Below are 27,939 nucleotides of genomic sequence, written 5' to 3'. Positions count from 1 at the left end.
AGCGGAGATGAGACATTGATGAAAGTAACACATTTGCTTCATACAGAGTTACACTGTCTAACTCAGACCCAACATTCAACTTCAATAAAACAAGCTTTTCTTGACTCCAATTTGATTTTGTCCTTACCTTCCTTGTCTTTCCATCCATTACCTTGAGCAATATATTTTATTATTTTTATATAACTGGAACCTTACACTGTTTTCTAACCCTTTCCCAAAACAAGTATTAAAAGTTGGTGATTTTTTTTTTTTTTTTGCGGGAGTGTGGGGAAGCATCAGCATCTATCTGATATGTAAATGTCCCGATGTTGAGGCTGATTTGATTTTGTTGGCATCTTATTTTGTGGATGTAAAGGCCATCATCATCATATCTAAGAAGGAACAAAAATACAAACAGTACTGCGTCTGTTTGTTCATAGAAATTTCATCTCATTCTCTTTCCTTGACACTCTCTTTTTCCTGTTTAAAGTACAGTGTGCTACAACCATAGCAAGGCAAAGGATTGCTATCAAACCTACTACTGTTAAAATTCCTTTCAGGATCAGATCATCTCTGCTCACTACAGGAGCAGAGTTTGGGGGAAGAGGCATTGATATCAGTGCAATGTTTGAAACAGCTGACCTGAGGGAGCTTCCGTCCATGGCTCTCAGGGCTATATACACTATGTTGGTTTCTTGTGTGTCTTCATCAGGTTCGTGACCAAGTTCATGGGTGACAAGCTTGGGTGAGAATGTAAATGTCTCCCTGGTGCCAGCATGCTGAGGGATTAGCTCTGACGAGTTCACCAGGAAGGCACTGTCAAAGTCTTCCCGAATACTCCGCAGGCTTTTGCTCATTCTTATTTCATAGCTTGTAGCTGAAATTAAAAATACACACAGAAAAATACGGTCACTTTGTGTAAGTTTTTCAGTTGGTTGAATAAATTAGTAATGAAAAGTAGCCACAAAAAGTCAAACTATCAAGAAATATACATGTGAAAAAGCACAGAATACCAAGTGCAATGTAAAGACTCGTGCTGAACCTGAGCCAGGAGGACTTAATATTTTTTGAAAGCAAGAATCAACATAATGAGGATGTCACCCTCGCTTCAAGCAGTTATATAAACTTCATGTTGTGTTATTTGAGCTGTCTCTAGCTATTGCTTTAACTAGTGAAGCTTTTTGGAAAGTTCATAAGGAAAACAATAAAAAACATGACTATGAGTGCGTGCGCGCGCGCGCACACACACACACACACACACACACACAAGAGAAATACTGCCTGTGGAAAGGTACTTAGGAAACAATATCAGCAAGGTTACTTTGCCCCTGGTCGAAGTCTTCCCCAGGTGCCGTCCAAGAGAGGAGCACATCGTCTTCCACTTTCACGGCTTCTAGGTCAGTAATCTTGCATGGTGGAAACACGTCAGGGTGGGGGCCATCTGGGATGCCCAGCACTGAGAAGGAGCCTCCAGAGCTCACTCGACTGAAGCCCCACCTCTCCTTCACAGGTCTTCGGCCTGATGTTTTGGGAGCGTTCATTTGAATAATATTATCTGGAGCACAAAGAAAAAGCCAAATAACAAATTAAAAATTTCCTGAACAGTTTTGACAGATTGTTGAGACACCATTAGAACGAATGAGTTCATTTAGTCAGTAATGCATTCATTCATCTGTTTATTCCCTCCATACATATTGGTTGGTTGGGGACATATCACTGTGCCATGAATCAGACCAAACATCCTCCCTCATGAGATTTATATTAGTCATGATATAAGTGGCAGTCCTATCAGTAAATAGGTATTTATAAAGTGTGGCTAATCTAGAATAATAAAAAGCAGGGCACTCTGCATGATCACACCATGTAGTAACCATGAGGCAGTAACATTTAAGTGTCTTTGGGCTGAGGTGGAGGTAAGACACGAAGGAAGAGATCCTGGTAAAAGAGAGCGGCTTGCACGAACATGTAGGCTCAGAATTGTTGCACGTTAGAGAGAGAGTGAGCTAAAAAGTGGGTGGCTGGAGTTACAGATCAGAAGACATGGTGCCCTGGGGTTTAATCTCCAGAACTACAAACAGAAAGCAGAAAACCTTGAGATGAGCCAGAAGAGCAGGTAATAACTGACCTCAGGGATCAGTGGAGATTTTAAACCCAGTGTGGTGAGGAGCAAGAAGTGACAAGATTCATCGTATTTGCTTTCTGACAGGTCCTTAGAAAATGGATCAAATGCCAGTAAGCAGGAAGTCATTTAAAAAGAGTCATCCAGTAGTCACCATGGGGGAAGATGGTGGCAGCCGTCAGTGGTGACTTCAGGGGGAGGTAAGAGAGGATAGTTCAATGAATAATAGCAGGATAATTTGATAATAGCAATATAATTTGATAATTTGATAATAAATAGCAAGAACAATTTGCAGACACAAATTGGCCATAGATTTGAATGTGAAATGGTGAGAGGAAGGCTGATTAAAGCAGCTGCTCCACCCGTGAGGTGGAAAGAGAACCAGTTCTGACAAGTTGCCCTCTGAGAGCCACACACTTGCCTCAGCATGTACACACACACACTGAAAAACAAATATTTTAATAGTGTAGTGCCGCAAATAGTTTCTACTGAGAGTTTGATAGAAGAAGACAACCAAAGAGTCGGACCAAAAATTAGGTTATGATTCCTCTAAAATACCATTAGTTGAGACGGATTTTAAGATTTAAAAGGTTTAAACTAGATTTATTAATTTAAAATTATGAATTTGGAGGTTATGGGTAGATAAATATTATAAAATGTAAATATGTGGATTAATGAAACTATCTAATGATGATTTTTTAACTATAGTAAGTGTTATTCACTGGCTGCCTACTATGGCCAGGTATTTTAAATATCTTGCTATATCAAGCATTCAATTCCCCTAGCAAGGCGATGCTAGGGTGCTTACGCTTTGCCGTACATTTACTGATGATGAAACAGAACGCAGAGCTAAGTGACTTGCTCCACGTTACACCGTTACATCGTAAATGGGGGAGCTGAATTTCAGGTCCAGGTTGGAGAGCTGGGAGTGGCTCATCCACGGAGCACAAGCCCAGAGGGGTGGGAGTGGCTCATCCAGGGAGCGCATGCCCAGTAGACACAAATCTTCGGGCGTCTTCCACACCAAACAAAAAACAAAAACAAACTAAAACAAATCAGAGCTATCAAAGGGGAAAGAGAGAAAGCTAGTCTCAAAGTTTTTCTATTTTTAGAAATAGAAATGATTACAAAGGATCGGAGAGATTATTTTTAGAGACAGCACCGTACCCGAGATTTCTGTTTTATTTTTAGCTATCGTTTCCTAACAGGAACTAAAGTTATGCTTTTCTATAAGGAGATGTAAGTCTCCTACTATTTGGCATTTTTATAGGAAAGGAAGCAGAGCTTCGGCTCAGTGTCTGTAACAGCCAAGTTCATGTTTAGTCGGGAACTCTTTCCTTTTCTGATCACTGGGGCTGTTTGCATCACGCCTTCCATTGTTTGCTGCTCCCTAAATCTCTATAAAGGAAGTATGGGACCAAATAAATTGTAAGGAATCTCTTCGTGTGTTAGTTATCACAAATAAATAACCACAAGTCAGGATTCGAAATAAATTATTAAAACAATGAGAGGAGCCGGGCGGTGGTGGCGCACGCCTTTAATCCCAGCACTTGGGAGGCAGAGGCAGGCGGATTTCTGAGTTCAAGGCCAGCCTGGTCTACAGAGTGAGTTCCAGGACAGCCAGGACTATACAGAGACACCGTGTCTCGAAAAACCAAAACCAAAACCAAACCAAACCAAACAAACAAACAAAAAAAAGTTAAAAAAAAAAAAAAAAACGAGAGGATCAAACCATAGGAAATACCTACTTTCTGTTTTTCTCTACCACAAACAGTTTAGAATTGAAGAAGCAGTCAATTAATAGTGGCTGGAGTATGATTATGTGTGTGTGGGTGTGTGTATGGGTGTGACTCGGGACAGAATCTCAGTTCATGCCAGGCAAGTGTACCACCACTGAGCAGTTTCCACAGACCTGAGTGTGTCTTGGAAATTCACGTCTCTCTCAGTCCTCTCTTCTCTCCACCTCCCTCAGTCCTGCCTCTGCCAGTTTGTCTCTCCTTCTCCTTTCTCTCTTCTCCCCATCCTTCTCCTCTTTCTCTCCTCTCCCCATCCATCTCTGTTTGCCCATTGCATACACACACACACATCACCAACACGTACATGAAACAGTATTATGCATGTTTGCAGTGCAAATGGTTCTTACCGTTCATTACGTAACCGGGCACATACATAGCATGGTTTCCCGGGACAGGGTGGGCTAGGGTGCTTATGCTGGGAGAGTGATGGACATGCACTGCCCAGCTATAGCTACCACTTACAGCAAAGGAAGAAAAGTACCTGGAGTAAATTCCATCATTTCTTATAACATCAGCACCTGTGTGTGTATAGACAAAAATTCAGCATTAATATGTCATCACAGTTGATTGCTACTATTTAATGAGTTATTAAAACATTTATTCCTCTTTTTTTATTTTATTGGATATTTTCTTTATTTACATTTCAATTGTTATCCCTTTTCCAGGTCTCCCCTTTGGAAACCCCCTATCCCATCCTCCCTCCTCCTGCCTCTATGAGGGTGCTCTGCCACCACACACCGACTCCCGCCTTCCTGCCCTGGCATTCCCCTACACTGTGGCATCAAACCAGTACCAAGAGCCACTCCTCCCACTGATGTCCAAAAAGGCCTTCCTCTGTCACATATGTGGCTGGGGAAGTGGATCCTTCCATGTGTACTCTTTGGTTGGTGGTCCAGTCCCTGGGAGCTCCAGGGGGTCTGGCCAGTTGCCACTGTCGCTCCCCCCATGGGGCTGCAAACCCCCTCAGCTCCTTCAGTCCCTTCTCCAATTCCTCCACTGAGACCAGAGCACACAGAGCTCTTTGCTCCCAGAGAAGCACAAAGGGAACTTGAGGTGTTAAGCACACACGGTGATCCTTCAAGGGAAGGAATGTAGACCTGTTATTCACTCTGATGTCTGGGAGCAGAAGTGCCCTGTACCCTGGTGACACTTGTGCTTTCTGAGTGGCCAGAGACCTCAGCAGATCCTCCCTCAAACCTTCACTATAAGTTTGTTTTTCTCAGTCAGTTTAGAGAATCTTTTATTATGGAAATACCCCATGTGCTTTACAAAGAGTTTCAATGTAGTCACTTTTGAGCTTTACTTTACCTCCAAGAGATTTATGGATGCTTGGCTGGGCCTGTGGGTTTGAGTTAATGATCACCAGACGTTTTTATCAAATTGCTCTGTGCTTAAATATACTTAAAATAAACAACCTGTGTTGGACTTTGAAATTTGAACCAAACAGCCTTCTTGTCTCCTGAAGATTGAGTCTCTGTGGGCCTGTGAAGGACATAGATACCACCACCCATGCAACATGATTTCCATATGGCGGATGTTATTGTAGCTACTTTTGATATCATTGCGAGGTTTAAAATATGACAGTATCATAATTTCTTCCTGGGACTGCTTACTTTCTGTAAGGTTGTCTTCCACAGCCAAACAACCTGTGACTCTATCGCTCTGAATACACACAGCCTCATCTGAAGGCGGACGGCCTCTGCCTACTTCAATGATAACACTTAAAAGTCACCTTGAAAGATTTCATTCTTAGGAGGCAATCTATTTTCTACTAAAAAGCTAATAATAGTTTCTTTAAAAACAAAGCACATTTTTATTACTCATCTTCTCATATTTACTCACACATTTGAAATAAAATATATATCTCCAAAATATGAATTCAAGTGTACATACATGCTTTGGTAGTTTGTAAAATAGTGTGTGTGTGGGGGGGTAGTTGGTTTCCTCACTGGAGGACACACTTGACTGCCAGTGAGAGAGGAAGGTGTTCCCTGAGCTTCACTTAGCAGACTGATTCCTGCCCACTGTCCCTTGCTCTAGGACACATTCTGAAGCCTGTTCAGTGTTGGCTTCCTTCCTTTCACCGAGACTTTCAGAGGGCAGCAAAATTCCAAGCCAAGTCTGTGGCTTAGAGCGGAAAGATCTAGACCCCAGAACAACGGTGCTTTTAAGGCAGTTTGTCACACTGGGCAAGCAGCCTGTCATATCCTCAAGATCATTCCAGTTCCCACATTACACCTCGAGCTCCAAATGATGACACTGTGTTATTATTAAAGTGCTCTGAAACCAGCTGTCCCTGCTATATGGAGAGGCTCTGCAGCATGAGAAAACTGGAGGTCTGTTTACATAAAATAAGTGGTTACCATGTTACCCATGAAGTAACCATATTACCCATGTTTACATAAGATAAGTAGCAACCATGTCACCCATGAAGACTTAGATTGTTATTGTTATTGTATTTTTTTTTTGTGGATGGCAAGAAAACCAAACCTTGGCATTTAGTGGCATTTAGACAGCCATCTTTACAGTGTCTGCAGTCACTTTTCTAATCACTGATGCAGAAAGAAATGGACAGAGCCCTGTCTAGGGAGTCAGGGAACTTGGATTTAAGTTATGGATCTTTACCAGGAGAGCTCTGAAGCTGGGTGCCTCTGAGCCTCGGTTTTATGTCTATGAAATGGGCAGATGTCCCTTTCCTCCCTTGTCACTTTATGTACATCCCTCCCAAAGACGCATGTTCAGAGGAAGCATTGTGCAAGTTCCCCACAGAGGAGGACCAGTCTTTGATCAAGCTTCATATGAGTAGCTGGGGTCTCCTTCCAATACTCGCTCAGGAATTTCATAAGATTGACAAGGAAAGCAGTTGGATTCAAGGAGTTTTCCCGGGACTATTAACACCTCTACAACCTCATCACAGTGCTACACCACGCTACTCCTCCTTACCTGCCCCTTCATCCAAAAGTTGCAGCACAACGGGATCTCCAGACTCCGGCTCAACTGTCGCTACCACGGTGGCGTTGAGAATGGGATACAGACCCTTCCTCACGCTCGCATAAATTATCACCGGCTGAGGGAAATAGGTGCTGTCTCTTTCCACAAAGGCTTCCACAGTGACTGGGGACACGGCCAGGCTGGAGGCACGGGAGGCCACTGTCACTTTCAGAGTTTGAGGAGAATGGTGGGTGTTGTTCAACATATAAGTCCAGTGCCCGTGCTGCAAAATAAGGCATTGTTTTTGTCAAGCGTGAAGAAGAAATAAAATCAACGTTTCATTGATGCTGCATTTTTTTTTTTTAATGCAAGAAAAGATGTTAGGAAAGGTACTCTTAGATAAGTGGCCTCTAGTCAACCACCTTTACTGTTAGGCAGATTTAGGGGTAAATACATCGGTTTATTTGGACCAGTGAGGATACATTTTGACTCCCAGGTTTAGAACATCATGGCAAATGTGCACAGAGTCAAAGGACTTTAACGATATGGACTCCTTTACCCAAAAGAAAATGAAATACTTTAATTCATTTTTAGAACGGAAGAAATTGTATAAATTAAGAATGCCATTGAGGAATCCATAGACATGCTGGGCTAATATAACAACATTCTTCCTTTGCTTCCTGCCTCTCTGGACCCCAAAATTTCAAAGAACAAAAAAATGCACGCAGGGCTAGAGTATATAACCTACCATTATAAACAGGTCAGTAAATAAACTGAACACTGTCTATGCCGAGTAATTTTTATAAATTCTGCTTTATGTCATCCTCTTGTTTATACAAGCTACCTGAATAAACCGCACAAATTAAAAAATTGGGGGAAAAAGACTAAGACTTGGAGTCTCATTTTAAGAACTTATCAGCTGTCCCTGTTTAATCCCTGGAAATAACAAAAAAGAATCAGCAGAAATGCAGCAGGTCACGGTGGGACTCCACCCTCTGTCCACTTCCTCCATGGAGCTGGTGTGCTTTGCCATCTCCCAGGGGGGCCTGAGCCTAGCACCAAGTCACTTCTCACTGTCTTGCTGTGAACTGATGGCTTCAGTAGCCATGACAGGAACCTCCAGATCAAAATCGTTCTCTTTGGTGTTTCTAATCCAGATGAAGGAGTCAGACAAGAGAACAAAACAGAGGCAGCATCCCCAACCCTTACGTGAGAAGCGCACAATGAATTTGCAGAAAAGTTCAGTAGGAACAGAGAAGGAGGTACTTAGGGGAAAGGTATGAGGTGGGGCAGAAGCCAGACATAAACGGTCCAGTAGCGACCATAACTGTTGGCATTTCATCTTCAAAGTGCCACAGAATTCAGAGCAGGATGCAGACTTCAGAAGGGTTGGCTTGAGGGGCTGAGGGGTAGATTGGAGGTCGCCAGCTCAGAATCCAGTGAAGAGGCTACTGCCAATCTGGGCCAGGTAGCAGACCTGTGTGGTTCCAGCGCTTGGCAACTTGGGAAGATGAAGTGGGAGAATCGCTTGAGTCTGGAAGTTTGAGACCAACCTGGGCAACACGGGGAGGTCCTGACTTTAAAAATTATGGGAGTAGGCAGATAAGGGGAGCGCTTATAAGTCCGTCAGAGCTGAGGGATTCCCGTGTCGGCTCCCAGCCTCCAGGGCTCTCTTTACCCTCAGGGTCCGGTCCCTTACTCTCTGTGCTGCCTGGAACAGCCCTTGCAGCTTATCTACAGGGCCCTTCGGTCACCTCTCCTTCAGTCACTTGCTTATACCTTCCCTCAACACACGCTGTTCCAGTTCATCCATCTTATTACCAGCAGCCCTGCTTCATCTTTGAGCTTTCCGACGTTCTAGTTCATCTGTCCAGAATGCCATCCCCACCACCAGCCTTCACTGTCTCCTGTCTTTCCAGGATGATGCCCCTCATCCCTTAGAGAGCTTCTTCTTCCTGTCCTCACATATGTTCTAGTAGAACCTAGTGCTTATGCCTAACTAGGGTGTTTTCGTCTAAGTACAAGACCCAGAACACAGCAGATACCAAAACCTTACACTATTAGTCTTATTATAAAGTCTCCGTATAGCTGCTCCCAAACATCTAGGGAACTATATCTATATGGCTATCTCCTGTAAAGAAAGATAGATATAGGTTTCAAAAAACTACTAACGCTATAGGGAAACACTGTGAGTGTGACAAGGTTTTATCTAGAACTTAACCCTGCAGACACGGATATAGTTCAGTTGTTCTTCTTAACATTTTAACATCCGCAAAAATGGCTTTAGGAAGTTTTGAGGAGTCCTCACGCTTCCTTTGCATACCACATCTGAGCATGGGACACATCTGCTAGCTCTACTCTTGACTGAGGAGTTAGTTACAAATGGGTTGTCACACTGACCTCAGCAGTGCTTGGAATCTTCAGGCTGGCTGTCCGAAAGGCCAGATTGATGATAAAGTCACCAGTGCTGTATTTTCTTCCACTAGGATCCAGTAATACAATCTCAGGGGGACCACCCATCTGCCACATGACTAGGAAAAACGTGTCATTGCCCACAGCGCTATCCACAGTCACAGTATTCGTCAGTCGGTGCTGGGGTTGCACAGTTTCGCACATGCTTTCGAGCTGTTAAAGAGATGTATGTGAAAGTTTCTAGCAAATACATAACATTTCCTTCTTTTATAACAAAAAGATATGAATAGGCAAAAGTAAAAGGCTTTTTTTTTTCCCAGAGCTGAGGACCAAACCCAGGGCCTAGACTGAGCTAAATCCCCAATCCCAGTAAGAGGGTTTTTAATTCAGATTTGTATTGTATATATTTAAATCAAAGCAAAACAGTGCGCATTACGTAAGCAGTTAAAACCTATCTCCTTACAGCTAATGCAAGTGTAATGCATTATTAGTTTTGTTTGTGATAAGGTCTCAGGTAGCTCAGGCTAGCCTTCAATTCTTTATCCTCCTGTCTCCAAATACAGGAATTATATATAGCTGTGTGCCACCATGTCTGGCTTCACTATTCATCTGTTTGATTGTTTCCTGTGATGCTGGGGATTAAGCCAAGAGCTGGTGCACACTGGGCAAATACGATACCATTAGGCTACACTGCCGGCCCCCTCCATCACACCTCAAAATTAATTTAGCTGCTCTCACATTATCTATTATAAAAATGGGCTTCACGTGACCAATCACGATGAGAGTGAGCTCCTGGAAGACTTTGCTTGTTGGTATGTTTAAATGGTTTAAATTTGTATAACGATATCCAGAGGCTTCTACGAGTTTTAGTAAGAAATTTTAAAAAGGAATTTTAAAAAGAATATGGTGGTTGCATTTTTGTTTTGTGAGGGAGATTAGTGGTGTTCTCCTGAATGGCTGGACCCACACTCTCACCAACAGTGTGGAGACTCTCCAGCATTCCTTCTTCACCTTTTTATATCAGCCGTTCTTCTGGAAACAACGGGCTATCTCATTGTGGTTTTAATCTCCATCTCTCTAGTGATTAGCTCCTGGTGGCTATTTGTATGTCTACTTTTTAATCATGTCCACTCTTGGGTTTACTGTCCCGTTGTTTTTTGCTGTTGTTTGTTTTTCTTTTATTGAGACAGGGGTTCTCTGTGTAGCCCTGACTATCCTGGGATTTGCTCTGTAGACCAGGTTGGCCTTGAAATCACAGAAATCCTCCTGCCTCCGCCTCCCTGGTGCTAGGATTAAAAGAGGGCAACCGTACATCTAGCTTATTGTCCAGTGTTAGAAGCTGGGGTAGTTATTGGAGTTCCTGATTTACTTCGCATATCTGCAGCTTGTCAGAGCACAGCTTTAAAATGCTGCCCCCTTCCACGGGCTCTGTGTGTGCTGGCCTCATGCTTTGCTTTGCTAAGTAACATTCTAGCTTAAAGTAATCCAATTAGTCATTTTAGCCTTTATTTTCCATGCTTTGGGGATCTTATCCCCTGTCCATGTCCCCTGCAAAAACTCTTGTTCATCCTAAAGTGCTAAAAATATTTCCAACGGATTATCTAGTAGTTTCAATGTCAGGTTTAACCAGGACAATGTTAATCCCTGTGACTTGGGTTTTGACACTGGTGACTGATACTGGGATACTTTCATTCTTCTACCTGGGAATATTCAATCTTTCTAGAAACATTTATTGAAAAAATTATTCTCTCTTCAGTGCGTGTTCACATTTTTGTCAAGATTTAATTGGCTAGCTGAGCACAGCGGTCCATGTTTGTAATCCCAGCATCTGGGAGGTTAAAGCAGAAAGAGTCGCCTGGCCTAGTGGGCTACCCTCAGTTTTACTAAGCAGAATAATACTAATGGGCAGACTTTTTCTTTAGCACCTTGACTATCTCTCCAGGCCTATGTAGTTTCTGCCTAGATGCCTTCAGTCTGCCAAGTTGGGAACCCCTTATGTGATGTTTTATGAAGCTTTACTTTATCTCTGACCTTTGATCACTTGATGACAATATATCTTGGCTCATTGATTTGACTTCTAGCTAGGAGACTATTATCATCTTGACTGTGCATCTATATCTGCTCGTTACATATTTCCTGACAATAATTCATTGGGTTCAGTGTTTACACCGAGCATAACTTGGCTGGTTTACTCGCCATCTGTGAGGAAACTGCAGGTGAAATTCTGCTAGAAACATTATTCAATTATGTCCAGGTGGAATGAAAAAATGGCCCCTTTAAAGGTAGCTTGATAAGAGGAAGCTTTTGTACCCCAAATCAAATCAGTCATGCTAACTAAAGAGGCAATCTAAAACGGAGGCTGGTGGCTTATGCCTGCGATTCCTTTAGTTAGAAGATGGAACGGAGGACTAGGACTTCACCTAGGCCATGCACTCGCCCACAAACACCAAGAGGGAAGGCAGAGATCTGGATATTTCTAGAACTTCATGAAATAATTAATATTCTTTATCAAGATAGTGATGCAGCCAAAGTGAGACAGTGTGGTGGAGGAAAAGTTAACGGAACTGAAGAAATGAAAACATAGTGTCTTATTTTTGTTTTGGACCTTGTCCCCGCCCCACCCATCCCACCCTATCCTACCGACCTTACTCCACCCTATCCCACCCCCAGCTCCATTTTCTGTCACAAAGGAGTCTTTTCATGGACCTCGAAAGCTGAAGTCATTACAGAAAATAACTCCTGGAAATGAGCCATACAGACATGAGGTAAAATGACACTTGGTTCTGGGGATACCTAGACGCTCCTTAGAGCTTTCCACACAGAGAGAGTTCCATATTCAAAGAACAGTGATGATGCAGAGAGTCCAGTCCATCTGGTCCACACTCCGTCTATATACAGAAGACTGACATTCTGACCTGTAAGCTTTGCTGGAAAATGTCTCCTGTTCCAGAAGAAATTCTACTGAAGGCTTCAGTCATTCCGTTAGAAGTAAATTTATCTGGAATGAAGAACTTTAAACCTCCTGTAATACATAATTTGAGTGTCAAGTATTAAGATAGATACATAAAAATAAATGAGTAAATCTTTTCTGACCAACAGTGTTAGTGGGAGTTAGTGGGAGGTGTACTTGGCTCAGTTTGGATGACATCCGATGTAACTCTGAGGCATGTGGTCTTAAGGAGGTGATTTTGACTGTCAATTCATGGCTGTTTTCTCAGGCTCTAGTACTCTGCTCATTGAAGAAGAACTCAGTAAACCCTTACTGGGTAGTCTGAGATCCAAAAGAATTCTTAATAATGTAGATTAATTGCTAGTAGCTCCATGGCTATGTATTTGTGTTTATAATCTGAGAGCACTATTTTTTTTAAAAAAAATAGCCAAATAAATCTTAACTCTCAATGGTCAATCTGTTGCATTAGGTTTTATGGAAGACAAACTTATTCTTTGCCTCATCTAGAAGAAAGGCAAGCGTACATCTTACACTGCTGCTTGTGTGTCTACTCTAGAATGTGTCGCAGCTGGTCAATATGATTTCAGCCTCAAAATCGTGCATTCTCAGGTTGGTTTAGCAAATCATAAAAATAAAAGTTTTCATTGGGTGTACAAAACTTCAACACTAGAGAAAACATGCAAAATTTAGGGAAAAGTTTAGCTACGTTTAGCATTGATTTGTGTTTTTTAAAATGAAGTCTTTCCTATTTTTTCCTCCACCTATAACCTAGGTTTCATAGCTTAAGGATATGCTCTAAAACACGCTTGCTTAGGAGATTCTTACCTGTAAGATGTGATAATTCTCCCACTTTTCTGGCTGCAGAGGAAGAACCTAGGGCCATGGAATGAATGGTGGATCCACTGCTCACCGTGGTGAGCAGGCAGTTGGCAATGTGTTCATCTGCTCCACTGGTCACTAATATCATGACAGAGCCATCAGCTCTTCCGTTCTGCTTCTCAACCACCTAAACACAGAGACCCATCAGTTGCTTGGAAGGAAATGTAACTCAAACTGTGTGACTAAACAGAGGCGTTCCTTCTCATGTACAATTGGCTCCCAGTGTTGCCTATGACTCTCTAAGGTCCCCTGTGCTCTATGACCACCTCCAAGTCCCTCCTTACCTCACTCTGTTCATTGTGTTCATTATTATATGAGAGCCGTGTCTCTAAGATCTAGCCAGTGACCGGTAAGAGCAATGGTTCTCAACCTTAGTTACACCTCAGAATTAGATGGCAATATTTACAAATTTCATTGCCAGGCCATACCAGATCAGTGACACCAGAATCACAAGACATAAAACCCAGGCATCATGATTTTGGTTTTATTTTGTTGTTTGTTTGTTTATTGTTGGTAGTTTTCGTGCCTGAGATTGAACTTAAAAACTCAAGCTCACTAAGCATGCGCTCTCCCACTGAGCAATGTCACCGCCTCCTGTCTTTCAAGCAGTTGATGTCAGTGGGTAGCCTGGGTTGAGCAGCTGTTGTCTGTGGGTGGCAACAGTCCTAGCTGATGTCTTGTTGTCTACAGATGGTGGACATGGACACCTCACATGCTGGTTTAGATCAGCGTTGTCATTCCTGAGGCACACGTCTGGTCTTAATTATGTGTTTGCGTCCATGTGTGTGCACACGTCTGGTCTTAATTGTGTGTTTGCGTCCATGTGTGTGGGTCCACACATATGTGTGAGTGATTGACTTATTTATCTTCTCGGTTCTTATCTTTGCAATCTGGTTTATCTGTAGGCAGAGATCAAAAGTGATGATTTTGCCTTGAAACTACTGCCACAGCTGGGGCCACTTCAGAATAAATAGGGACAGTTTGGAAAGACTCTGGACATAATACTTAAGTCCCTTAGCCGTGGCCATTGTCCTTATTTATTTACTCATTCTGCCAATGAGCAGTTACTAATTAACTATGACGGGTTACTTTGTCAGGCCCAGGGAGTGCAACAGGAGGAAGAAACGAACCCTGATTTTCGGAATCACCCATCATTGCTCTCTCACAGCTGAGGCCGCTATGGCCGGGCTGTAAGGGCAAACTTCTTCTCATGAACAAACCAAACTAAAAAACCCACTCCTTCAGTCCCCCAAACCTGACACTCAGAATAAAAGAGAAGACAGTAAAGGCAACCGGAACTCAGGGCTCTCTACCTCAAAGCCTTTCTTAACCCCTGCACAGATGTTCGGTTCCGCTCCAGTGGACACAGCGGTCGGCAGGTACGAAACCAGCAGCTTCCGGTCATCGTCACTGTTAATTTGTTGCAGCGGGGCTCGGATTTCTCCTTCGCTATCAAAAGTGACAATGCCTACAAAAGTGTGAGCTTCGACAACCTGCATCAAGTACAGTTCGGCTGCTTGTTGTAATCGGAGGAGTCTGTCTCCCTAGGTCCCCAAAAGAAAAGGGGAAGAAGAAAAAGAGGAAATGACATTTGATTGGCAGGCCAATGCCAATGAAGTAACTCAATTTGCAAAAATATCTGTTAATGTTTTTATAGACACTGTACAGTTCTTAGAGTTTTTTCAATTAATTAGTTATATGCTCAGAAATGTGTGTTGGGGTGTACAGAAGAGTGCTGAGCAGCAAGCTATTTACAGTTAGGACGGCATGGCCTCACCCATCACTCCAGCTCAGAATTTAACAACCTATGATGTCAATTGACAATAGGTGCGTAACTGATTTTTTAAAGATTCAGTCCGAGTGAGAGGAGACATTACAGAGGGATCTGGTGATAGAGGTGTGGCGGTTGGCAGCACCTGTGTCCGTCCCCTGCCGTGGTGGCCATTTGAGGCTGGACACTTTGTGGATAATGCTTGATTAATCCAACTAATCCACTAGGTGCTTTTAGATGGCACTGAAGAGAGGGAAGGAAGCAGTATTTGGAGTCTCAGTGACCAGCTGTTTTTAGATGGCTGTGACCTCTGTCCCCATTGTTACCCCAATCCCCCCTCACGCTTCTGAGGACATGTCATCAATTTAATGTCTCATGGACACCTCAAACACCACAGTGTTTTAATTTATTGACTCTCTCCAAATATTTTTTATCTTACAAGCTGGGAAGAAAATTAGTAGAGTAGATGAAACCTAGACCTTGAATTCTCTCTTTGCCTTTTATAATTTTTCTATGGCTTAATTCTTTTATTGTAGTGATATCCAGTTGCATTTGTTTTCCTGGAAATGCCACACTTCTATTCGAGCGTGTGTGTGTGTGTGTGTGTGTGTGCGTGTGTGTGTTCCACATTCTCCTTCCCATTTCCCTGGAGTTGGATACCTAGCTGGTGTGGGCACAGAAAACATCACTTCTTTGTGGCTTTGATTCCCCTCCTCACAGAGTGCAGGGAGTAAGTAGGGACATAGTAGCTTTTGTCTCCATCATGGGGAAAGGGGAGAAAAGTTACAGTTTGCACCAACATGGGGATGCTAATGGGGTCTGGGATCATGTGTGGGTTTCATTCATCTCACCATCTCAATCTCCGGGCCTCCTGAGTTTGTCCTACCTATTTCTCAAGAAAATAAGATATCTTGGACTCTTTAAGACCCTTTGTGCTGCCACCCATCATACTCTGAAGATAAAAAGAATTAAAACTTGATGGGGGCGGGGTGGGGAAGAATGGTTTTCAATCATTTGGAATCAGTGTTTACCTCCGCCATCTTTCTGGACACATCAATGACTAAGCAGACCACTCGATCACCAGCCTGCAAGAGGGAGAAGGTGGGAGGGGCTGGAAGCTCAACACCAAGCACAGGGAGGCTGTGGCTCAGGTCGGAGGAGTCTGCAATCACATCCCAAGTGCTTCTGAGGCTGCACACTTGGTTCTGGAGGTTTGGGGCTTCTTGGTTGTGGGTACTTTCGTCACAGAATTCAACCACCTGGAGAGGAACAAGGCAGTCTTTGCAGACAAAATATACTTCTCATTTAAGTCAGGCAGCAGGTAAAAGAAGGCCAGTGCTCAAAGAAAGGTCACATGCTTCCTTTTCTCAAAAGTAACAGCAAGCTTGCAAATAACCCTGGGTACCTTTTGATTGAAATAGTAGCACCCTCTGGTCATGAAAGTCATCTCTCATAAAAGCGTGTTTATGCTAAGTAAACAGAACAGGCCGTGTACATAACTTTAGTCTCAAAGAGAGCAACTCCCCTGTCCCTTCCACGAAACTGTGCTAAAGAAACACCCTAAGAGATGTTATTCTGGACAGCCCATTCTTTGGAATCCCATTAAGTTAACACGGTGTCTTGTTTTACGAGTTAGTCAACACGTATTGATGGAGTTCAAATATTGATCTTCGTGAGGGTAGAATGAGGGCAAAACTACTTAAATCTACTTCCTGAAACAATTTTCCCATTTGGAGATCTAGCTATAATTCATTTAATGATAATCAGCCTGTGCCAGCAACACCCCTCCCCCCCAAGGTACAGCTTGCAATAGGCAATAGCTGTCTACTCTCACTGGATCTGGTCCTACAAAGAAGAGACAGTTCTACAAGTAGAGTTGCAGGAGACTTGAAAGACATTTACAGGTTCTCCAGTCCCATCACTGTTCATAGAGGAGGAAGCTGGGTACCACTCATTTGGCTTTTCAGTGAGGTGCAGTCAGGAGCAAACCTGTGCTGCTTTGTTTAGTGATTTTTTTTTTCTACATATCATGAGTGCAGCAAGGTGACTTTGAAACTTGTTGTGACGATATGTGTTTGAGTATGTTTTTCAAATGATTGAAAAAAATTGTATCTAATCACAAGCAACATGGGTCAAATACCTAGAACTAGATTAGAATCAGATACGGAAGTTATAAATTAAAAACAATGGATAAAGGCAAGGTAGATGAACAGTCCTGTTCACCTTGCAAACAATGATTACCATTGACTAAAACCAGACTGAGGAAACAAGTTAGCAAAATGTAGGAAGGGATAGAAGAAGGAAAGGAGAACATTCCAAAGCAAGCAGCAAAGGTTAGCCATGGACAAGGAGAAAATTCCATAAAGAAATGTGTCCACCACACTCCCGGCATAGCAGGGAGAAGATCCACAGTTACTGACTTTCAGGTCTTTGTGAAGTTCAGTAGCTAACTGAAGCCATGCAGGCTAGATCCGTTATATCTGTGACTAGTCAACTCCCTCCGTTCTGGTTCTATGCTCTCTCTTAGTTCAAGGTTCTGGTGCCAGCTTGGCTATAAGTGTGACATCTTTCTTAGAGAAAATAGACTGTCCAGAGAGAGAGAGATCCTCTAACTGAATACTCTTTTAAATATCAGTTTTTAAGTGGATGTCCAGACTCATCTTTTATGAATTAATGTGAAATATTTGTTGACAAGATTTAGATGCTAAGCTGGGATCAGTCCCCTCCCTGGGCTAGCTTGGCTGTCTTTCAAAGTTCGAGATTTCTCAAAACAAAGGAAAGAGAACCTCAGGTGAGAGGAGTGCAGTCATTCATCTTTCATTCTCGAAAACCTCATACCTCTTCCTAGGAGGTGACTGAGAGGGAAGGGCAACACATGGCAGCTCATTCTGTGACCTCAAAAGTCATCTTATTGAGCACTCGCCCTGGAAAGCAGACTTTTGCTTTTCAAAACAATCTGTACTTGTTATCATTTGGAGGAAACATTTTTTAAGTATATAAGATAAAGAACTAAATGAACAGTAGATCCTTAGGCTCCAATGACTCTTCATTGTCAGGAGCCATCTAGGAAAGGCTAAGGACAAAGCCGTAAGTTTTCTGAAGATGGCCCTCCACTTTGCTTGGCTGCAATCAGAAAGTTCTGAATTCCAGGACCTTCAGAGATTTCATCCCAGGATTGCTTCTTACTACTGACATGCCCTTCCTTTCACTATTACATGGTCTAATTTTTCCTAGGTATTGGCTCACCCCCTATCAGGCAGATTTCCTGAAGATCAACATAAAGATAAACTTTCATAAATTAATTTTCTTTAGATGGATTAATGATTTTATAGAACTCCTGATTTGATTCAAATAATTTTTAGGAAGGAAGTTTTAAGAAATGGTTTCAATGGTTTTGCCAGAAACAAATAGTAAGGCTATAAGGACAGGAATCATCAGTCTTTAGGCTTCGTCTGTAGATGCGTCTCACTTCAGCCCATTCCCCAGCTGGAGCAAGCTTCCAGCAATTAACAGTCCCATCTTCTACATACTTAGACATATCTGAGAAAGAAGTGGCAGCTCACAGGAGTTTGTCGTCCCAAGGATGTACTTACAGAAGGTAAACTTTGCATGAACATTATTGATCCAGTTGCATTCTGGGTGCTGTTGTAGAGGAATGTGCATCCTTCCCTAAAAAGCTTGCTGGTGATGCAGTCTTCATGGGGGCAAAGGCCCTTTTCACACACAAAAACGCCCGTGATATCAGATGAACACCTGAAAGTGGATGAGAAACTAAGAACTGAGTATCTTTAGAAATACGTGTTTTCTTCTTGATTATCTTTTCTAATGGTTCGTTTTGAGGACTATAGGTCAGTAGACATGCATAAATATTTTTAAATGGCCTCTTCAGGAAATACATTAATTTGGAAATATAGTCTCTCCATTTGGTTGTAAAACCTTGTGTTGCCAAATTTTTTAGCAAGCAGAGAGAGACAAGGCAGGAGGCAACTTAGAAAGATTCTGGGAGAGGAAGGACAAGGCTAGCAACATCCTGTGTCAGTGCTCCACTGGACATCAGAGAGAATGAATCCATAATGGTGATCTTCGGAAAGATTTTTGTCTTCATTAAAAATTTCAAACATTGCTATGTGAGTGAGAAACAGTGCCATATGAAAATGAAGCTGATGGCCTGTATCTACTAACTGCACACCCTGTGACGCCAAATCCTCTGAAGCTTTTTAATGTATGGATTTCTATGCATTGTAAGAGTAAAAATTAAAATAACTTGGCAAAGACCACAGGACGGCTTGCTGAGCTTGCTGAGAATAGCCATAATAAAAATATCAAGCCCCTCTAGGGACAAGGTGACCAAAAATGTAGAAACAACCAAAGACATATCTTGACCAGTCTAAACATGCCCAAGTGAGTAATGGGTCACCTGGTGTTTATCCTAGAAGGTCTGAGGCTTCATGGTCAAAAATAGTGGGCCATCCAGCCTGTCAAAATGATTGCTTACGCAAAGTGCTGATGTTTGAAATATCCAATTATATGTAACCACACCAGAATTTTCCACTTTTCCCTTCCCCTTTGTGCCTCCCCCTATAAAAGTTCTAAACTTCCTGGGGTCTTCATCGAAATTTTCTCCCCTGCGTGGGATGAGTTTCGATCCAAGGGCCCTTGTTAGTAAACTGTCTTTTGCTATTTTGCATCAAGTCAGTCTCTGGTGTCTCCTTGGGTGCGCGCTGATCGGGACTTGAGTTGGGGGTCCTCTTCGGGGGTCCTTACAGCATAACACACAAGGTGGCTATTAATCTCCATATCTTACAAGAGGGCACTGATTGGGTAAGTTATGTCATAACCACAAAATGAAACATTATGATATTATTTTTTAAAAGGACAAGAAAAATATATATTTGTGCTTATTTGAATTTTCTTGAAGAGACAAGGTAAATAGGAAATGAGTCGAGATGGTTATTCAAAGGTGGTAAGAGGAAGCAGAATGAAGAGAGTCGTAAGTAAGATGGCAAAGGATATTACGCTTTACTGTTCATATCTGAAGCAATAAACATTTGTCCATTTTAAAATTCAATTAAATTAAAGTTGACAATGAAAGAATTTACTCCTTGCTAATACATGCTTGTCATTATTAACTTATTTTTATGTCATACAATAATTAAATCAAGACAAAAATACCTACCTTCCCATTTATCATTTTATTCTTTACATTTTTTGAGACAAGGTCTCACTATGTAGCCCTGGCTGGCCTAGAACTCACAGTGTGGACAAAGCTGACCTTGAATTTGTGACAATCTTCCTGCTTCTGCCTCTCTAAAGCTCAGATTATAACTTTATAGCCATGTGTCACTATGTCCAACTACTTACTGTAAAAAACACCCAAATATTTTCTTCTAGTTTTTGAAATATTCAATATATCCAATCAGTTGTGATTTTATATAGGAGAGAAACCACTGACCTGGTGACTTGAATCTCATTCCGTCCATTCACGTAGAACGGCTTGTCATTGTTATATTCATCAAACACACCCCAGCGGAGATGGGCCCACTCATGGACAAACACTCTGCCTGGAGAAGAGAGGGTTTCAGCTTTTTGAGCTCCTGAAATCTCAGCAACGGGCCTTGCTGATCAGTGAAGACCCAGTATCACTCCACCACACTCTACTTCCAAAGAGTCTAAGTTTGGGTCACTTCCCTCCTCATTCCCTCCTACCTCATCCCTACCATCAGAGAATGAGAGCATGAAAATTCCCAAGCCAGCTAGACCTCATTCACTTGACAGAAGTGGCAGGGAGTACCACGTTCTCTCCCTCCCTGAAGCCATCTAACAAGCTCTTACTTAGCTTCATGCACGCAGCTCAGCAGGTTCAGGACTTAGTGTAGACGGAAGAAATATATTCTTGCAATCAACTAAGCTTTCCTAAGTTTAGCCTGTGCCCAAGCTTGCTGGCTCTCTTGCAGGCCATTTCCCAGTCTACAGAAATGACTGAAACCTAGGAACCAGGGAAGGAGGAAGGATCAGAGATCACGGGATCCCACTCCAGCTTCGATATCCCTTCTCTTTTATCCCATTTTCTAACCCTTCTTCTTTTTGGAAACTTTCATTCTTACCATCAAATCCTTCACAGGCCTATCTCATCCTCTCTAAGCTTACACTTCCTTCCAAGTTCATCTCAGAAGTTAAGTACTCTCCATGGAAGGTTTCCAGGTCAACACCCTTCCCAAAACAAGGCACATTCTCCTTTTTTCTGAAGTAGTTTAGATTCTGTCACTCAGGGACTGCTGGCTGGACTGACTGGTGCTGTGGGACGTTGTGCAATGTTTGCATTTTGGGAGGAGACAGCCACAGCTGAAAATATTAAGAGAAAGTATGTGCCGACTGACTCATGACTCTAGAGGCACTGATGAAATCATAGGCAGATTCAGAGAACATCACACCTCCTAGTTACCACCCAGAAGGGAGGAGATCCAATTTTTAAAAGTTTTATAAAATATCCTATTGCCAAGGACCAGCCTTGGCTTTGGAAAAGGGTCCGGAGAGAAGGGATGTCTGGGAGTGGAGAAAACCAAAGACTGGAAATCAAATCGTGGGCCCAAGCTGGTGGCCTGTGTTCTGCTCAAGACGTGTCTGCAGCTTCGAAGACTGCTTTCTCTCTGCTCTGCTTTCTCTGGAGATCTCCAGACAGCTCTCTTTTGTTCTATCCTCTAGAGATCTCTGGACAGCTCTCTCTTGTTCTATCCTCTAGAGATCTCTGGACAGCTCTCTCTTGTTCTATCCTCTAGAGATCTCTGGACAGCTCTCTCTTGTTATATTTTCTGCTCCAAACAGTTCTCCCAACAGTTCTAGCTATTCTAAAAAAAAAAAAAAAAAAAAAAAAAAATTTCCCTGGACAGCTTATCTCCTGCAGATCATAAGCACCATATCAATCCAGTCATTTACTCCAGGTTTCCCTTTGATTACCCTGTGAATCAGCATTCCATTATCCCAGTCCCTCAATTCTTAGGAGACAGCAAGCACACATATTCCTTTAACATTGCAAAAGAATTCAGAGATCTGCCTGCCTCCCTTAAGCACAGATGATAAAATGGCTGGGTGGGACTCCACTTTGAAGTCACCATTTCTATCACACCTGGGCCTAACCTGGCTCTGTCTCAGGCTGACCCTGAACTCCGGAATCTGTCTTCCTTTGTAAGCATAAGCAAAAACACTTAGCTGGGTGGGATCTCCTGAGACCACCAGTCTCTAAATCTCTTCATTGCCCCCCTTAGTATCTTCCTGACGAGTTGGCACACGGTGCAGCTGCTCTCGCCCTTAAGATTCATGAAGCCGCTCGTATAATTCATCTTTATTTTTTGAGAAGTTATATATTTTTGAACCCATATTTTTAGAGTTCTTTCCCACAGCCTTAAGGGCTGTCCTGAAGGTCTCAGTATTTGACATTTTGCTGAGACATTAACCACACCCTCGACTCTTGGACTCAGGCTGTCTCTGATTATCATGGAGTCAGTAACATTAACAGTGAGGACACTGAAGGGGGAACATAAACTATGTACACTGTTATACAAACAAGCCTTATGCCCGCAGCAGCTATCAACACTTATGCTGGCCCTGTCCCAGGGGCAGTAACCATGTCATTTCTGTCCCTACCAAGGCCATGCCGGACCCAGGATCCTATGATTGCTTTTACTCCTGCTTGCTAAGCAGGGATAACAAAACCTACCTAGTTTTAAATTTCACAAAAAATAAAAATATTTGAAAGGTTCTATTTAAAACTGAACCAAAAATAAAATTGCAGATTGGAGCTAGCCCTGGGCTGGCTGACCCATCTTCACTAATGTGTCCTCAGATCTCACACATGGTGCACCGGTCTTCAGGCTGGCGATCATAACCTATCTCCTGAGTTCCAGACGCCCATATCTGACCACAGCCAGACCCTCTGCATTCAGTCCGCTGCTCCGTGCCATCTTGCCTAATCCATCCCGTGGCTTCCCTTTTCCACAGTCCACCCTATTTCCCAATGCCTTTCTTGTTCTTAATGCCATCTGCACACACCTCTTGCCTTTTAATCTGCAGCCAGCCACTCGGAATTCCTGCACTCTGGAACGCTCACCACTTAGGGCCACTAGGATCTCATAAGGAAATATTTTCAGTGAGATCGGCAGCACATCTGGGCATGGGCCGTCTGTGTTCTTGTATTCCACCTCTGGTCCTTCTCCCTTTATCTCCTCCATTCAAGCCTTCTGAGCACATCCGTGTACTGTTCCCATGTATCTCCCCGCATCCAGAATTCCCTCACAGATACATCTCCTGAAAGCTATATGGTGCTGTTGTTCCCACGTGCGTGAGCCTTCAGTGGGGACTTCATAGTGTGAATATCCCAGGCTGTTCTCACTGCCTGCTTGCTGGGTGCGCATGCGTACCACCTGCCTGCTGGGTGCGTGCTGGCTTTTCCCTCCGGACCCAAGCTCTGCCCTGACAGTGGGTCAAAGGCTTCCCTCAAAGCCGTGGGTTCCTCAGCAGCCTCAGTATTTTGCACATGCTCCCTGCCCTCTCTTCCTTCCATTAATGAAAACGATGTTAACCCTCTCCTTTGTGAGACATGTGCTGACAACCCTTGGCTTGGTTGTCTTCACTGAATTTTCAGAGTACTACTCTATGCGTAATCTGGTCTGTGGTCTTCCTGTTTCATCCTGTCCCACCCCTTCTATGGTCACCTGACCTCCTCTCCTTAAAAGTGAAAGTCCTCGACAGGTTGCAGGTTTTAGAAGTATCTTCTGCACAAAGCAAAAAATATTATACCATGGAGGGGATGTTCTTATGAGCTGAACTTACCTCGTGACCCATATCCTGCGGCTAACTCATCGTTGAGTAGGAAGTTGGGGGTGAAATGGATGTATTTCCCCTCTTTTCCACACCCTCCGTGTTGTAGGGTATATGGGTCATCCCCGGACACCCCATTCTGCTCAGTCACTATGACATTTGCCTAAATTAAAACAGATCCATTTTAAGGAAATTTAAGCTGTAATTTTACTGTAGGCAAGCATGTATGATTTAAAAGCAGATTAAATATTAAAGGAATGCCTTGTAGTTAGAGTTTGGATATTCTGATAGCTAAATACTTAAGCTAAATTCTTTGGCACTCTCAGAAGATTTCTTTTAAAAGTTTATCCAGACTGCATGGAACTTCTTCCCTGCCTTTATTCCCTTCCCATATTCTCAGATATCAATACTGTAAAGTTACGATATCATAACATTGTAAAGAGCTGTGAAATCAAGAAGATTTAATAGTATTTACACACCATCCAGGACTGCCCAGTAAGGACCTAGAGCCATCCTCAGTCTGCTCGTTACTCTGTCAGTGCAAGCGAAAGGACAATGTTTCCCTTTAGCCCCGTCTTTCATTTCCATAACTAGTCAGATCACGGTATCATTCTGAGTGAGTTATGTTTTGCTTCGTCTCTGACCATTTCAGTGACTACTGTTAAAACACAGCATCTTAAATTCAAATCTCGCGTTAGGTATTGTTCATCTAGACATCAAGACTGCAAAACTTTGCAGACAGCATTGTTCCTCTTGCTTTAGAAAGAGTGACAGCTGTCACAAACCAGGCCTCAGAAAGTAAGGATGATGCTCAGTTAAGAAAGGGAGAGGGAGCCAGGTGTAATGGCACACTTTTGCAATCTTAGTACTTAAGAAGCTGAAACAGGAGGATAGAGACTTTGAGACCGGCCTGGCCTAAATAGAAAGTTCCAGAACTTTAGCTACATAGCAAAATCCTGTCCTAAACACTAGAGATAGATAAATAAGAAGAGTAGGTAAACTTGGCATAATGATATAGATTACAAGTACTGTATGTCTTGTGTGCCACTGGGGGAAGATATTTTCATTTCTATTTATTTGAGGATTCCTTTCTAATGAGCATAAGTTGCTTTTATAATAATTACCATTTATTTGTTGGAAGGTAGGAACATTGAAAGGTGGAATATACAAAAGGCCTTGCATGGCCCCTCCTCTGCCCTAACCAGCAATGTCTCTGTATAGAGGCTCATTCAGCTAGGGTTTACGTAATTGACATTATGAGGTTAATGGAAATGGTATGAAAACATCTGATCATATCGCACATGTTGTACTTTTCCTCTTGTAAGATCAGGTACTGCCATTGACAACGTGGTTCTCTTGTGCTGTCTCCAAGACTTCTCAGAGTACTGAAGGACAAGGTCATTAATATAATCTTTATAGAGACTATACAGTTTGGTGCTAACAGTATGGATTTTGACATTAGATAGACATTCAAATTGATAACTATTACTTATTTACAGGGAACAAAGCCCTTACCTTCTGTGAGGTGCTCACATAAGTGAATTCTTGATTCATGACAACAACAACTACCGTGAGGTTGTGTAGGAATTGATAACAGATGTATACATGCATCAGTGGGTGGTTCTTAGCAGGAGCTTAGCGAGCACTCGAGTTGCCTCAGTTTGTTCCCATCCCCCTACTTATCTCCTTGCCAAGCTCCGTCAAATGCTCCTGTCTGGTGGAACAACCAAACTCTTGTGTAAGCCTCTCAACATCTTCTGCATTTGGCCTACATTCTACATTGCTAGGCCATTCAATTTCTGAGAGAATCTTCCAGGGAAAGGTAAGAATTAAGACAATCTGAGGAAGTTGTATGCCAAGCGACAGATAAAGAAAAAGGCACGTGTTAGGTGTCCTAGCCATCCTGATGGGACTGTAGTCGCAGACACCAAACCCACTTCATTGCTGAAGCTCTTCTCTATGCTGTTCCTAGCTCTTCTCATGTATACAGTGGACTCTAATTCACAGTAATTTTTAAAGTGTGTTAGCATTTATTCCTAGGCGCATACCAATGCACAATCACAGATCATCTGTAATTCATTAGTGTTCTTTAAGGTTATTTTGTGGTAGAAAAGAAATTGGAGCCACCTTCCCCACACTCACAATCTTTTTATTTTCTCCCTTCTTTCCTTTCTCCTTTGAATCATCTTAGTTAAGGGCAAAATCTGCTGATTCATCCCATGGCGTGAGAAACAGTTGCATTTTTACACGCACGGGTGGATGTCTGAGCACAAATACATCTGTTCACCGCACAGTGAAAATGAACATCGCCAGAGTTGGATTGTTCAGGTCCCTGTTCACTCTCACCAGGATAAAATGGATTCTTGTTCTTCCAGTAAAAACTGAGCCAGGATCGTGTACACCACAGAATAGAGACCCCCCCCAGAGTGTGCATCACAGAATAGAGACCCCCAGAGAAGCAGAATCAGCAATGGCATCCGACTTAATGTGTGATTGAATGAGTCACACCTATTTATTATGCTTCTGTTGTTCTGTCTTGCCTTTCTCCTGGCACATGATCATGTATGAAGGTCTGTGGGATAACATCTATGTGCTTTGTCAGTAATACTCCTTACAGTAGATCATGTCACTGTGCCAGTATCAAGGACAGAGCACAGTTTGAACGTTTCTCACCCTCAAGTTGAATTAAACTCTTTTAATACAATCCTCAGTCCTTACCTTGTCATAGGATTCTTGTTTCACTCTGTTGTAATTATGAGCTGTCCAAGTAGCAGGTATTAATATCTGTACACTTCTGAAAAACACCCTTCTCTTGGTTGCATTGAACAGGTAAAAGGAAGCTTCAGTTATCATTTCCTATAACCAAACAGAAGGGAAGCCATCAGATGTAAACATGTAATCAGTGGGGAAGCCATCAGACAGGAAGGAAATCCTTGTTTTTCTGATGCCACGCAAGCAACAACGAAAAACAGGTAAACAGACTTCAAATGAACCTAAAAACACAGGGACAAACGTTTTAGGAAAAGACATTGAATTGTTACCTGAAAGAGATTTGGGCACACCAATTACATGCTAGGGCTTGTTCTCATGATTTCCCCAAGTTTCAGAACACCGCTTTAAGTCACACCTCCGAGCACGTTCAGGCCTGTGCCTTTTGAAAACACTTTAGGCAATACCACAGACTAGGCACTCAGGTGATGATCCTCCCTTGCCATGTTACAGTGGAAAACATCAGTTATTTTACAGAACACGAGCGAGCAGAGAGAATTTCTCTCCGTGGCAGCCTGCATAGATGTTCTCTCTTGAGAATTCTCAGCTTTGAAATGGGATGTCACCGGATGATTTTAAGATGCTCCCCCCTGTCATTCAAACATCCGACTTTCTTTTGCTACAATCCACTTTCACTTCTCTAAGCTGTTCTCCAGAGAACAGTTCCATGGGAAAACTACAGCTTAGCCCCAAAGCCGACGGATGGTAACTAATAAAAAGAAGGATGAAGGCTCTGAGAGTGGAGGCTACATATATCGACATGATGCTGTGATGTAGCTGGCATGCCCACAAACGTGCTGTCAGCACTGTCCTTAAGAAATGCTGCTCTCTGTAGTGCTCCAGTTCAAACCTGGTGGGGTTAGCTTCCTAAAGGTGGCAACAGGTCTGAATTAGTAGGCTATTGACTGCATAATTGCCACTCACCTTAATGTTTGTAATCAGCTTCAGATCCTCGGATACCCGAGGATTGATCGCAACAAGTAATCCATCATAACCATTCTCCTTCAGATTCAATCCAGCGCCCAGGAACAGAAGTTCTGGACTTAGGGCAAAGAGAAGAGTCACAAGTGTCAGCCCGCTGGTAGGTCCTGTGTTACCCCCGTGGGTCATCTTGTAGTGAAGCCTCTGGTTTACTCACGGGGAGCCTGCTGGGTACCTTGAGTCAGCTGATCAATGTGGAAGCAGATGACTTATTTCTGAACTTGGAAGGTCTTACAATACATGATGAAGGAGTTACCTTCTTTGAAAAGTCTGGGGTGGATCTATCTGGGACCTGTCTCTACAAGTCCTTCTCCATGGCAATAGTACTCACCTGGTTTGTGGCTAAGCTTCCTCCTGAATCATAGCTGGACAAGAAGCCATCCACCCTTTACTGGCTTCATATCTTCTCAAGGGAAAAGGGAAATGAAGCAAGAAGGAGCTTAAGAGATATAGGCCTGGCTGCAAGGCCATCAGAACAATGAAATCAGTCCGCTACAGGACACACAGGACTGGCAGTGATTTTCCTTCCTGGATCTTG

The 27,939-nt window shown here is 42.8% G+C and overlaps 1 protein-coding gene across 1 annotated transcript; it reads right to left on the bottom strand.

Annotated features, from left to right (window-relative positions):
- Positions 1-252: 252 nt before the first annotated feature.
- Positions 253-27,530, bottom strand: LOC114639397 (calcium-activated chloride channel regulator 2). The gene is made up of 14 exons (XM_028788148.1): positions 27,345-27,530; positions 26,370-26,507; positions 23,664-23,814; positions 20,290-20,398; positions 18,431-18,590; positions 15,869-16,096; positions 14,380-14,610; positions 13,013-13,193; positions 12,153-12,259; positions 9,226-9,450; positions 6,838-7,108; positions 4,242-4,412; positions 1,301-1,534; positions 253-856 (listed from the first exon to the last, which is right to left on the bottom strand). Exons 1-14 carry the CDS (start codon positions 27,528-27,530, stop codon positions 414-416), a joined length of 2,835 nt encoding a protein of 944 aa, XP_028643981.1. The 3' UTR covers positions 253-413.
- Between the last annotated feature and the right edge of the window lie 409 nt (positions 27,531-27,939).

Source organism: Grammomys surdaster, unplaced genomic scaffold (genome assembly GCF_004785775.1).
Source record: "Grammomys surdaster isolate TR1022 unplaced genomic scaffold, NIH_TR_1.0 125702, whole genome shotgun sequence".
In the NCBI taxonomy this organism is placed as follows: domain Eukaryota; kingdom Metazoa; phylum Chordata; class Mammalia; order Rodentia; family Muridae; genus Grammomys; species Grammomys surdaster.
The sequence above is the reverse complement of the archived record's forward strand: the minus strand, read 5'-3'. Positions and strand labels throughout refer to the sequence as shown.

What these genes read in the sequence shown, in the direction of transcription:
- LOC114639397 (XM_028788148.1), bottom strand. Translation starts at nt 27,530, where the DNA reads ATGACCCACGGGGGTAACACAGGACCTACCAGCGGGCTGACACTTGTG. An exon ending in AATGAGATTCAAGTCACCAG is followed by an intron (nt 18,591 to 20,289) that starts GTCAGTGGTTTC and finishes ATCCACTTTCAG; the next exon opens with GTGTTCATCTGATATCACGG. An exon ending in AGATTCCAAGCACTGCTGAG is followed by an intron (nt 7,109 to 9,225) that starts GTCAGTGTGACA and finishes CTTATTTTGCAG; the next exon opens with CACGGGCACTGGACTTATAT.